General features: G+C 46.8%; 1 protein-coding gene across 2 annotated transcripts in view; it reads left to right on the forward strand.

The window, feature by feature from the left end:
* Window positions 1-12,812, forward strand: part of LOC118089483 (signal-regulatory protein beta-1-like) — a 32,754-nt gene extending 19,942 nt beyond the window's left edge. For both annotated transcript variants that reach the window (XM_088674773.1, XM_088674774.1), the window contains exons 2-5: window positions 4,383-4,724; window positions 6,513-6,827; window positions 9,922-10,257; window positions 11,372-12,812. In XM_088674773.1, coding sequence (XP_088530899.1) covers window positions 4,383-4,724; window positions 6,513-6,827; window positions 9,922-10,257; window positions 11,372-11,517 — 1,139 coding nt within the window. In that variant the 3' untranslated portion in view covers window positions 11,518-12,812. The remainder of the gene's footprint in view (window positions 1-4,382; window positions 4,725-6,512; window positions 6,828-9,921; window positions 10,258-11,371) is intronic.
* The last annotated feature ends 1,202 nt before the right edge of the window (window positions 12,813-14,014 follow it).

The following is a 14,014-nucleotide window of genomic DNA, read 5'->3' on the forward strand; positions in this document are numbered from 1 at the left end:
GGACTTCGCGCGCCGAAGTCCCTGGCTTCGCGGAGGGGGGGGAAGTCCGCAGAGCGAGCGGACTCCCCGTAAAAGCACCGGGTAGAGAGTCCCGGTGACTCACGCGCCCAGCGGCTGCTCCGTTTTGCGGATCCCCCGCTGCCCGAGAGCTCAGTAGAGCGATCGAGAGCCGGCGGGGTGGAACCGCGGGAGCCATTTTGGGCTTAATCTTACCTCCGAGAAGTGAAGCTCCGAGTCCTGACCCGGCAAGCGGCAGATTCTTCCGAACAAAGTTAAAGGTTTCCATAAAGTAAGTGGAATTTTGATTACGGACTCTAAATTCATTAATTGGAAAAATAGGAGAGACTTTAAAGAAACGGAAGTCGGTCTCTTCCTAATGGAAAACTGGGAGGCGCTTTAAAAAATCTTAAGCCGAACGACGAAAAGTATTTGGAATTGTGGACCCGAGAGAAAGAAAGACTTTTTTGAACCCTCTCAACTCCCGAGTCCGGCACCCCTTGAGGTACAGCATTATCAAGGGGGAGAGTGCTTTGACAGCTGTCAAAAGCTGTCAAACTGTTAAAAGACCGGGTGGATTTATTGCACTGTTGTGATTAGTAAAAATTGACTGAAAACGTGGTAGAACTATTTAATATTGGAACTAAGAATGGATTTGTGATTGAATCAAAAGACAAAGGAAAAGAACAGCCAAAATGGAGTCGATCGTCTAAGGAAGGAATTTTCCAGCACCCTTTGTTCTCCACCTCCTGTTTGTCTGCGGTTAGGAAAAGTATGAAAACAAAGTACTCTCGAGCCTTCCAGGAGGCTGTGCTAAACTATCTACAAATATGGGAGGACATTTACAAGGAACGGCAACATCCCAATTCACCAGCAGCTGAGGTTGAAGTCCAAGTCCAGGACTTAGAGGAAAATTTGAATTTGGAGACTGTGGAGATTGAGACTGGATGCCAGGAGAAACAATTTGATGAAAATTTTAAAGAGGACTTGGACTATAAAAAATATGCTTGGGATGAAGCAAAGCATGGACTTCAAAAGGAAGAAAAACAAGCAGAGCAAGAAAATGAGAAGCAAAGGAACTTGAGGTTTAATGGACTTGAAGATCCTGGAGGGGTTGGAATGTGGGGTGATGTCAGTGAGGAATGGGAAAGACAGGGGCAGAGGGGGACAAGGGCCTGGAGACGGATATGGGAAAGAATGGTGTGGGATGAAAATTTTAGTTAAAAGTTTTACTTTTAGTTTTTGAAAGACGGTTTTCGAAATTTTGGCCTGTTAACGGAAATGCTGATCCAATTGGGGGAAAAGACTTAGGGAGAGGAGATGGAGTGTAAAAATGAAAGAAAATAAGCTGGGTTTTCTGGAGGGAGACATAAGAACGGCTTAGGAAAGTATTTAAGTTAATGTAAATTTTTGTAAGTTAAGTTAGGTTATAGGCAGAAAGCTGCCTACTCTCCTCTCCTTACTCTGAGATACTCAGTGGCAGGGAGTGCTCGGAGGGGTGAGGAGGGGATATAATGGAACCTTGGAAATGCTGTGCCCTACAGGTTCCTCTTGTGGCAGGAGGGGGCCTGTGGGAGGGCAGCACGGAAAAGGAGGAGGATTGAGTTAATATTATAAGAAAAGGATTTTAAACTGAAATAGAAAACCCGCCATAAGCTTTTAGATTTTGTTTAGGGAAAACCAGGAGGAAGACTATCGAGGAAGTCACAATTATAAGGTTAAGATAATAAGAATTGGGGAGTTAAAATTCTCCCCTATTATTGTTATGTGTATATTTGTTTAAGTATGTTTATGAAAGAGCTGGGGAAAACCAATCCTCAGAGCTCCTCCATTCCTGTCCCTTCAGTGGCAGGGGGCGGGGAAGAGGGGGGAGGAGGGAGGGGGGAGGTCAAACCCAACTTACAATGGACCCCCTTTGATTCTCAAAGCGCACGGGTTTCACTGGTGGCAGAGGTGGACCAGTGGGTGGAGGGAAAACGAAGGGACAGTGTTGTATTGTATGTTTGTGTAGTTGTGTAGTTTGTTTAGTTTTGTTTGAAAATTAATAAAAAATTATTATAAAAAAAAGATATGTAAGCAAAGTGGCAATGGGAAGGTTTTCCCCATTTCCTTCTTCCTTGCAGAGAAATACCGTATCTGAGAGTCAAAATGGCTTCAGGATTGCTCTCCTGTACTATTTCCGACACGTGGTTTATATACTTATGTATGTGTTTGCCTTGTACATTTATGAACATTTAATTTATATATTTGAGACCTTAAATACTTATAACATATGCAACACTATTTCATAACAGAAATGCAGGGAGAGAAAGGCATGCGGTAGCAGTTAGTATTTGGCAATACTTGGTAACAGCTTTTGAGGTGAATTAATTTTTGCCTGCTAAAATGAGAGAGAATTTAGAAAAACGGAAAAAGAGAACAAAAAACAATCATTGCCAGCTAGTCTGAAATAGGAATGCCATGACTATTGGAAGTGGAATACTTGCATAAATCATGCACCTCTGGAGAAATGCTTTTGGGAAGAATTGAGGTGAGCAGGGCTTTGATGTCCTTCATCTTGCCTCTGTTTCCCTATTTTCATTTCCTGAATTAAACACATCCTTGTGTGTCTGGATGTCTGCATATGTAGTGAGATTTCACCTTCCTTTCCTTCTGCTGCCGCCCGTTTGTTGTTGTTGTTGTTGTTTAGTCATTTAGTCATGTCCGACTCTTCATGACCCCATGGACCAGAGCGCACCAGGCACTCCTGTCTTCCACTGCCTCCCGCAGTTTGGTCAAACTCATGTTCATAGCTTCAAGAACACTGTCCAACCATCTCGTCCTCTGTCATCCCCTTCTCCTTGTGCACTCCATCTTTCCCAACATCAGGGTCTTTTCCAGGGAGTCTTCTCTTCTCATGAGGTGGCCAAAGTATTGGAGCCTCAGCTTCACGATCTGTCCTTCCAGTGAGCACTCAGGGCTGATTTCCTTCAGAATGGAGAGGTTTGATATTCTTGCAGTCCATGGGACTCTCAAGAGTCTCCTCCAGCACCATAATTCAAAAGCATCAATTCTTCGGCGATCAGCCTTCTTTGTGGTCCAGCTCTCACTTCCATGCATCACTACTGGGAAAACCATAGCTTTAATTATACGGACTAAAATATACTCGGAGTCGAGAGTGAATTTCATGCTCTTTATTCAGCTCATAGTCATCAAGGAGAAGAAGAGAAGAATGGCTCTTTTCCCAAAACCATCTGCTTATATACATTATTTACACAATGTGCCTTGCGTGATTGGCTACTTCAGGGCTACACCTGTGGGCCAATCAGGTTGTGGATTGACTTCTGCCTGCAGCCTGATTGGCTGCTCCTACAGGCCAATCAGGTTGCAGATTCACTTATGCCAGCCGCCTGATTGGCTGTTCCTGCAGGCCAATCAGGTTGCGGATTCACTTCCACCTGGAGTTGGATTGGGTAGCTCCTGCGGACCAATCAGACTGCTGATTCTGAATCCTATTGTTCTAGGATTCAGCTCAGTACATAACACGGACCTTTGTCGGCAAGGTGATGTCTCTGCTTTTTAAGATGCTGTCTAGGTTTGTCATTGCTTTTCTCCCAAGAAGCAGCCGTCTTTTAATTTCGTGACTGCTGTCCCCATCTGCAGTGATCATGGAGCCCAATCTCTCACTGCCTCCATTTCTGGCGCCCCTTATGGACTCTCAAATTCTGCTCTAACCCTCTGAAGCAGATTTCAAGGTGCACTCGGGGGCTGCTAGGGGGAGAAACAGAAAACAAAGCTCTGCCCCATGCGTGGAAGACAGTTCACTCTAAATAGCCAGGAACTGACCTATGGGCCCCACGCCAAGGGATCAAACCATATTGATTTGATCTTGAAAGAAAATTACAATCAAGTATTAGAAGATAATTTGCAAGGCCCCCCCTTTTTTTTTTTACTACCTAGGGGCCTCCACAGGGTTCAGTCTGGTACTATTTTACTCACACACAATGTTTGATACAACCAAAAGAAGATGGTGCTATCAGACCCTCCAAGTGTCCCTATTTTCCAAGGACAGTCCCGCATTTACAGAAGCCATCTTGGTTTCTGATATGATTGCAGAATGTCCCGCTTTTCCTTACGACGTCCCTATTTTCATTGGATAAATGTTGGGGGGTATGGAGTTCCTCGATCCCCAAGCTCTCTGAAGGCAGTCTTCTATGGGGAAGTTTTTTTTAAAAAAAAGTTTAATACTTTATTATGTTTTTACATACATTGGAAGCTGTCCAGAGTGCCTGGGGCAACCCAGTCAGTTAGGCAGGGTATAAATAGTTAAGTCATTATTAAGGAATATGAAGTTCCTCTTTCATCAGAGAAATGTTGGAGGTTATGTGCTACTCATTTTGCTGCAGGTGCCAAAGGGAAAGATTTGGAAGTTCTCCAGCCCCCAGGACCCTTGTCTGTGTCAGCGGGAGAGAACCTCATTCTGACGTGTACAGTAAACAGATCTGGTCCACCAGGAGGCGTGAAATGGCACAAGGGGTTGGACAGAAGGCAGACCCCCATTTTCAGTGGAAGAGGACAATCTCCCCACCGTGTGACCAGGGTTGATCCTCGATCACCAAGAGACTTCAGCATCCTCATCAGGAACATCCGACCTGAGGATGCCGGAACCTATTACTGTGTGAAGTACAGGGCAGGAGCCCATGGCATAGAATTTAAATCAGGAGGGGGCACTGAGGTTTCTGTGATTGGTAAGTATCCCACAATTTCTCTTTGTTTCCTAGGAGGACAATCTGCCCCCCCCCCCTCACCCCAGAAGCTCCACGTTATATAGAAATGCAAAGGCATCTAATGAGGCTCGGACCTTTTAAAAAAGTGAAAAATAGCTGGGAGGGGCATGTTTGAGTGAAGCAGTGGTGAGAGGAGAAAGGGTACATCACTCCTTCACTGTTGGGGGGTTTTCTGCACAAAAATCTATTTTCTTCCCCTTCCCCAAGGGTTGAAAAGCTGCTTTTCATTCATTGAAAATCTACACTTAATAAGTATTTGTATGCAATGTAAATTTAACCGGTACAGAACCGCAGCCCAATGGAGAGCCTGCTGTGAGATTGGGGGTGGGGGAGAGATGGCAACCTTTTTCATCCTAAGGACTGTATTCCCTACTGGTCAACTTCAAAGGGACACATGCCAGTGGACGGGATAGAGTCAAAAAGTGGGAGAGTGACCAATGTGAAATTTTACCAGGCCAGCAAACCATTAACAACTAGTGTCATTGAGCCCGTTAAATAAACGGGCGCTAGAACATATGTTGTCAAACATTTGTAAAAACCCTTGCGAGCGCCTGTCGCTTGCTGGCTCGCGCGGGAGGGAGGGTGGATGCACACACGCGTTCCCTCCCTGAAGCCCCAGCACTTCACCAGCTTTTAACACACCCACCACAGCCAACCCGCCCCCACCCCCGAACCTGCCCACCAGTGCCGCAGCTTCCCTCCTTCTCACCTGTCCTCAGCGGCAGCAGCGTTACTGCCTGCGCCCATAGAGTCCTCGCTCCCACTCGGCAGCCGCCCCCCAATACATTCCAGAGAGAGCAGGCGAGGCGGACGGGACCCTCCATCCAACACCGACCAACCAACCGGCCAGAGCAGATCGTCCCGTCCTGCTCCGCCACCGCCGCCAACCAACAACACACGACTCTCAAGCACTGACAAACTGAGGGAGGGAGCCAAATGCCTTGTGTCTCTGCGCTCCAAGTCCCAACTGCTGCCCGTGCGGCACATGCGCAGTAGCGCAAACCCACGGACACAGGGACTGGACGCAGAGACATGACACTTGGACTTTATTATATAGGATGAGGGCATTGCCTGGGAAGAAGGGGCGTGGCCTGGGGCACCGGGGCAAGGTGGTTCTGTTTCCGCTCCAGCAAGTTCTCTTATGGCTATCCTTTCTAAGAAACTGCTCTCAGGATGCCTGCAAGATACCTGGGTCTTTATTCCATGGGAATAGGTGGACCTGACTCCGCCCCAGACTGGTCTGATTTCCTAATTGATCAGTTAATTATTTGGGCATTTGAGGGAAGAGGGAGAGGGGCAAAGAGCATCTCTCTCTGATGAAGCACAGTGGGGGCTGATGAAGGCCCTTTTTTTTACTATTGATAGAACCATTGTCACCCTGGACAGCTCAGCTGGTTAGAGTGTGGTGCTGATAATGCCAAGGTTGCAGGTTCACTTCCCATAGGGGACAGCTCATCTTCCTGCATTGCAGGGGGTTGGACTAGATGACTCTCGGGGTCCCTTCCAACTCTATGATTCTATGCCCACATCATTTTGTTGCCTTCTCTCTTTTTCTGCTTTTAGATGTGACAGACATTCTTACCCCCTCCCCGCACCCAGGCAGCCATTTTGTGACTGGCGCCCACCCGACAGCACACTCTCAGAATTCCAAATATGCCCACTGGACCAGAAAAGGATTTCCCTTGGGATCGGGGTCGGGTCCTATCCTGCAAGGGTCACCAGGTGATGTGTCGATGCTTCCTCCTGCAGCTATGCCATCCCAGCCATCTATCAAGGGCCCCACGAGCAGAGTCTTATCTGGGACCTCGGCCACTTTCAACTGCACCTCGGATGGGTTCTCCCCCCGAGTCATCAAAGTCACTTGGCTGAAAGACAACACCAGGATCACGTCCCCACAGCCCACCATCCTGCCAGAAGGAGACAGCATCTCCTACCAAATGCTGAGCACTGTGCAGGTGCAACTTGCAAGAGACGATGTGAAGGCCCAGCTCATCTGCCAGATTGAACACGAGACCTTGCCGAGTCCCCTGCGGAAGGTTTTCCAACTTGGAGATATCCTACGAGGTACGGGGACTGGTGGGGCTCTGGCTGTGGGGCGGCGGATCATTGCAAGGAAGGGGAAGAAGCTGTGGATTTTGGGTGCCAGGGAGAAAGAGAGATGAGCTGGTTGGTGCTCCAGGGTCCTTTGGGAGGAAGGGTAGAGTATTATTAATTTATACCCCACCCATCTGGCTGGGTTTCCCCAGCCACTCTGGGCGGCTTCCAACAGAAATATTAAAATACAACAATCTATTAAACAGGGCTGCCTTCAGATGTCCTCTAAAAGTCTGGTAGTTGTTTTTCTCTTTGACATCTGTTGGAAGGGCGTTCCACAGGGTGGGTGCCACTACCGAGAAGGCCCTCTGTCTGGTTCCCTGTAACCTCATTTCTCGCAATAAGGGAATCTATCTCCATTATGCATTCTCTAGCTTCCAAAGAGTATCTGGCTAGAGTATCTTTGTACTCTATACAGTAAGAATCAGGAACAGTCTAGTAGGACTTTGAGCCAGATTTGGTATGAAGAAGGGATAGCATGAAGGCTCAGATCCAGCTTCTATCCGGACTGTGTGGCTTGATTGGCTTTCCTTCCGTCGGAGAAATTACTGAAACTATAGGAACTATGGAGTGAAAATTGAAATATGTGTGAGAAGGGCTGAGCAAGTGGAGGCTGGAATCTGAAGGCTGTGTTTGCAAGGAAACTATGAGAGAAACTATGAGAAACAAAGGAGGACAATAGCTGGACCTTGTTATTAGGAACTGTTGTAGGGGAAGATTGAACCAGTAGAAGCTAGTAGAAGGAAGGATTGCCATATGTGGGCATGCCTTGCTTGTAAGTGTATAAATACTTGTGCCATTTTCATATTCTTTGTGCCACCCCTCACTCCTTGGAGGCTGTTGTGTCACACTGGCCTTACAACACCTAAATAAATGTCCTGTTTTGCTGACCTCTGGAGTTTGGATTTCACTGGCTGTCCAAGCTGAATCCACAGGGTATTGGGTACTGAACCACAATATTTCCCTGACACTTCTTGGTAAGACTGACAATTCATGCATAACTTGGGAGATTTCTGTAATTATAAACCGGTTCACCTGGCTTGTCAATAACTCTTGCTTGATCCCAGTGAGTTGACTGGAGTGATTGGCCAGGAGACTTGGGGACCTCAATGTACATTATTGGCAAAGAACATTCTCCATGTCTTCATTAGGAACAGATGAACCTTTCCTCTAAAGCAGGCATCCCCAAACTGCGGCCCTCCAGATGTTTTGGGCTACAACTCCCATGATCCCTAGCTAACAGGACTAGTGGTCGGGGAAGATGGGAATTGTAGTCCAAAACATCTGGAGGGCCCAAGTTTGGGGGTGCCTGGTCTAAAGTATAGGTGGGAATTTTGGGTCAAGTGACACATTACATGCACGCTCCTTATTAGTCCCCTTGTTGGAGAAGCTTCATTGGAAGGGGGGGGGAAATGGGAAAAGTCTGTGGGAATATTCAGGGTGGCATGAGAGGATATATGGCACCCCCCCTGTGAAACGCCCTCCCACCAGACGTCAAAAAGAAATATAACTACCGGACTTTTAGAGGACATCTGAAGGCAGCCCTCTTTAGGGAAGCTTTTAATCTTTAAGAAATTAGTGTATTCTAATATTTCTGTTGGAAGCCGCCCAGAGTGGCTGGAGAAACCAAGCCAGATGGGTGGGGTATAAATAATTATAATAATAATAATAATAATAATAATAATAATATGTTGTTGTTGTTGTTGTTGTTGTTGTTGTTGTTATATTGTTTATTAATATCCTTCCAAACTTGCATTAGTAAGTTTCTTTACTTAACAAAGTGCTTTCTCCTTTACACAGCAGAAAACTAGTTGCAAACTCGTGTGAGTTTCTTAAGACAATACGCAATTCAATCTGGCTTGTCCAGATTGAAATGTGTTCTAATATTTTCCTGGGAAGACCCCTTGAATCCCTCCTAAAAGAATAAAGACACCACGGTCTTAATCATAAGCAATAAAATGAAAGTTTATTCACGATCAGGCAGAGCACAGTGTGATCCCTGAAGGCAGCTTTAAGGCTTAAAGTTACAAGCGTACAAAAACAGGTTTACCCCATAAGGGAGATGACCTGAGGGACTGCTTGGCTGGCAACCAGCAGTTCATTCCAGGAAGTTTGCAGGATGAAAAGAAGATTGTAAAAAGGGAGAGTGGCAGCCTGCCTTGGCCTTTTACAAGGTCTGGAAAGGTCACGCCCACCCACTAGTCACATGCAAGGAAGGATGCTCCAGGCCAGGAGGAGAGGAACAGGAAGTTTCAACTGGCTGGACCAAACATTCCCTTGCATGTCCACTCTAGGAAAACAAGGAATGTTGTATTTGACTGCTCCCAGTGGATTACATGCCACAAAGTCAAGGGGTCAGGTGCCCCTTCTGCCTCCACCATGCTGCTTCTTCACTCTCAGTTGCTCCTCACAAAAGACCAAGAAAAAAGAGCCACTGGTATGTATGTAGCATCCGCTTTAGTCCTTAGATATGTTCATTGAAGGGAAATGCAATTCCTGCTATTAAGATGGAGGCCAAGGCACAGCCAAACATCGATTCTGAAGGAGATTAGATGTGCGATTGATGCCTGCCCAGTCTCCACTGTAGACATGGACAGTAGCATCCAACCAAGACCACCTGATATTGATATCTTAATGGGGCTCCATAGATCACCCATTTGCCACCCTGGTATCTTCCAGACATTTTGAACTATAACTCCCATCTGTCCCAGACAGCACAGCTGTTGATGTCTAAGACCTCTAGAGGCATGGGCATAGCCAAGGGGGGCAGGGAGGGGCAGCTGCCCCCTAAATAAATAAAAATCAATATAAATATATAGCTAACTGAGGTTCTGCCCCCCCCAACAAAAATCCTGGCTACGCCCATGTCTAAGGATCTTGATCTCAAGGAGGGGGTGGGGCCACATTTGCTTAAGCCCAATCCTCCATTTTCTCCACCCTGTCCATAATCTTATATACCTCTAGCAGGAGGAATGCAATTCCAGCACACTTGAGATTCTAGGAACTATTCCCTCTCAGGAACAGCAAGGCCCTGATGAAGGTTTCTTTGCCTTTGCCCGCATAGTTCCACCCAAAATGAAACTGGAAGTCAGCCCCGTCCTGCTGAACGAATTGGTGACCTTCAGCTGCAGCGCAGAAGGATTTTACCCAGAAGACACAACCTTGGCCTTGACTCTGAACAGCAGCCTAAGTGAAACAGGAACGGCTGAGCCCATGGCCCAGAATGCGGATGGGACATTCACCCTCAGGAGCTCCCTGAAGCTGAATGCCACGGAAGACAGGAACCAGTCTGCATTTACTTGCCTGGTTATGCAAAACTCTCAGCCTGTAGCGACTGAAACGTCAGTGCTGAACATCAGGGTGCCAACTGAAGGAAGTGAAAGCGTCAGTATGGAGCCAGGTAAATGTGGGTCCTGACACCATTTTTCCTTGGTGTTTCGCCCCCACCCCTCAATCCATGTTTACTTTTTTGTCAACACTATGTCTGCTTGTGTGCTGGTCTTCTTATCTTCAGACCACTTCACACCTAAAGGTGAGGATCTACAGCTCATCGGAAAAGCAACCATGATCCATGCAGTAGTTCCCAGGAAAAAGGCTTCTGCCCGAGACCCTGGAGAGGCACTGCTCGTTAGTGTAGACCAGATATGGAAACTGGTTGGTCCTCCAGAACTTGCTGAACTACAGCTCCCATCAGCCCCTGCGAATATGACTCATGGCAGGGGGTGATGGGAGCTGAAATTCAGCAATGTTTGGAGGGCGAAAGGTGCTTCCTCCTTGGAATAGATCAAAGGATCCCTTTGCTTCATGGGATGCCCACTTTGATGCCCAATAAGGCTCCCTTGCCTCTTCTCATTTTGGAGGGGAATCCTGAGCATCACCAGTTTTTCTTTTGTGAAATGTGTTGGGGTTCTTTTGTTGCCTGCGGCACACATTCTTAGATTTCCAAATCTGGCCTTGGAACCAAAAACATTTGGGGTGCCCCTGGTGGAATTGGTTTCCAGGAAACGTTCTGAGGGCCACATGCCAGTGGCGGGAGGGGCCTGAGGCAAATGTTTGTGGAGCAACAAACTACTTTCACATACCCAACTCTGACCCCCATCCAGGAAAGCAGGAGTCATTATCAGAGTCCAAGGTGACATTTTGATGCTGTCCCCAGTTCAGTGCATTTCTGGATTGATCTGAAGCAGATGGGTCAATCCAGGGAAGTTCAGAACAATCTGGGGCTCAAAACACTCGCTAAGAAAGCCAGACAGCCTGCCTACAAAGTCTTGCAGAATGATACCATATAAGGAGAACACCAGGAAGCGGGGAGCTGGATTGATAACTCTGGCATCCAATTCAAGGCTAGCACCTCACCCAACACTCTCCAGTCACAGTGAAGTGTTAAGATCAGCAGCTTGCTTTAACTGCCTTTCTATTGAAAGTTCTCTGAAGATTACCTTGCCAGAGTTTTCAGAGAGAGGCTCTCCTTGCTCTTGAGCTTGGTGTTAAATCTCCTGTCTTCTCCCTTACAGGTCATTCTCTGCTGTCCCCCTTCGGTCTCTGTATCGGTCTTATTCTGGCCAGCAAACTCCTTGTTGTTGCTCCTTTCCTCTTATACCTCTTCCTCAAAAAAGAACATGGCAAGAAGAACCTGAGAAACACACCTGTGAGCACCTAGGGACAGGAGCCGGTGGACAGACCTGCCTAGAGCTTGTCACTAGGCACTAAGCAGCTGGGGTACCTAGGAGATCGTCTCACCGCTTATATCCCTTATATCCATAGCTGCCAAGTTATCCCTTTTTTTAAGGGATTTTCCCTTATGCTGAATAGGCTTCCTCGCGAGAAAAGGGAAAACTTGGCAGCTATGCTTATATCCCAGTCTGTCATTTTCCTCTGCCAGAGAGGATTCCTGCAGATCCCATCTCATGAGGTCCATTTTGTACAACATGGGAACAGTGACATCTTCCTTTTGAAACTCCCTCCCTAGTGCCTTTCCCAATCCTGTTGAATACATTCTTTTTTCAACAAGCCTTTTCCCTGGAGAGTTTTATCCTGCTCTGTATGTCAATTGGATTAGAAATTGTTTTCAAGTATGTGTAACGGTCACTCTCAATCAGGCATGGTATAGAAGGAGTTAACAAGGGATGTCACCTAGGGGAGCGGAGTCAGGAGGCCTATAAAAGCCCACCCCTGAGAGGAGTTGAGGAAGAGGAGGGCTGTTGGTTGTTTGAGTGGAGAGCTGGGAGTTAGAGCTGGGTTGGAGTGGCTGAGAGAATCATAGAATCATAGAGTTGGAAGAGACCACAAGGGCCATCCAGTCCAACCCCCTGCCGAGCAGGGAACACCATCAAAGCATTCTTGACATATGCCTGTCAAGCCTCTGCTTAAAGACCTCCAAAGAAGGAGACTCCACCACACTTCTTGGCAGCAAATTCCACTGTCGAACAGCTCTTACTGTCAGGAAGTTCTTCCTAATGTTTAGGTGGAATCTTCTTTCTTGTAGTTTGAATCCATTGCTCCGTGTCCACTTCTCTGGAGCAGCAGAAAACAACCTTTCACCCTCCTCTATATGACATCCTTTTATATATTTGAACATGGCTATCATATCACCCCTTAACCTTCTCTTCTCCAGGCTAAACGTACCCAGCTCCCTAATCCGTTCCTCATAAGGCATCGTTTCCAGGCCTTTGACCATTTTGGTTGCCCTCCTCTGGACACGTTCCAGCTTGTGAGTATCCTTCTTGAGATAGATATTGTGGCTTAGAGTCTGAAGGGAGGCATAGGTGGTTAATTATCAGAAAGGATAGAGTGTTTGAAAGAATCATTAGTGGATTTTAGAGGTAATAGGCCGGTAATATAATTAGAGGTAATAGGCCGGTATAGGAACAACTGTTAAAAGAGTATTTGATGACTTTACTATATTGAAACCACATGCGTATGTACCTTTAATAAAGAAACATCTTTTATTCCAAACCTCATCCTTGTCTGGAGTAGTGTATAGTTACCAGCCTGATTACTGGTTGGTGGTAGCGGGATAAAAAGTCATTTGGCAGGCATCAAAAGACATTCTTAACTGTTCTTTCCCAACATTTCAGAACCTGGTGTCCCATGTGCTAGAGCAACAGAAATTATTAATGCCTAATCAGCTGTATTAACTTTTTTTTAAAATTGCCCAGTAGCACCTTAGAGACCACCTAAGTTTGTTCTGAGTCCATTTTGCACACGAAAGCTTATACCCAGAACAAACTTAGTTGGTCTCTAAGGTTGTTGTTGTTTAGTCGTTTAGTTGTGTCCAACTCTTCGTGACCCCATGGACCAGAGCACGCCAGGCAGATGCCTTGTCATGGCAAAGGGGCTTGAATAACTCAGAGAAGCTATGAGCTATGCCATTCAGGGCCACCCAAGATGGACAGGTCATAGAGGAGAGTTTTGACTAAACGTGATCCACCTGGAGAAGGAACTGGCAAGCCACTCCAGTATCCCTGCCAAGAAAACTCCAGGGACAAAGACAACAGGTCTCTAAGGTGCTACTGGACAATTTTTTATTTTTTAAATTTATTTTGACTGCATCAGACCAACACGGCTACTTACCTGTATCTGTATTAACTTTGTTCCTGGATGGCCATCTGTCACCCCTCTCAGAGATAACACCTGGAGCGGGACACCCCCACCGCCCCCCTTCCTATGTGACTCCCAGCAGCTGGCTGGGGCTGGTGGATGTCATGCTTGGAGGGCACCAGGTTAGTGAGCCATGGCCTGGTGAGAGACTACAGGGACCCTGTGACTGCCATTTAAAGCCCTTCTCTGTGTGCCCCTCTGTGGGAGCGCCAAAAGGGGGTGACAGAACAACAGTCCTTTTCAGTGGTGCCTCCACACTTGGGAGATGCAAGGAGACTCACCTGGCGCCCTCTTTATCTTGAAGCATCAGGAAGAGGAGGAAAAGTCTGCATGTCTGCAGTGTTGCAGCTATTAGGACAATAAGATCAGAAAAGCAGCATGTGGGCATCTTCTGCGTGGAGGGCAGCTGCTGGTCCTAGCAGGCAAAAGAGGCCGCGATTTTGTTGCTCTTCACAGTTTCAAAAGTTGGCATGAAGTGTTAGGATCTTAGAATCATAGAATCATAGAATCGTAGAGTTGGAAGAGACCACAAGGGCCATCCAGTCCAACCCCCTGCC

This window comes from Zootoca vivipara, chromosome 7, assembly GCF_965207765.1.
Source record: "Zootoca vivipara chromosome 7, rZooViv2.hap1.1, whole genome shotgun sequence".
NCBI classification, from domain to species: domain Eukaryota; kingdom Metazoa; phylum Chordata; class Lepidosauria; order Squamata; family Lacertidae; genus Zootoca; species Zootoca vivipara.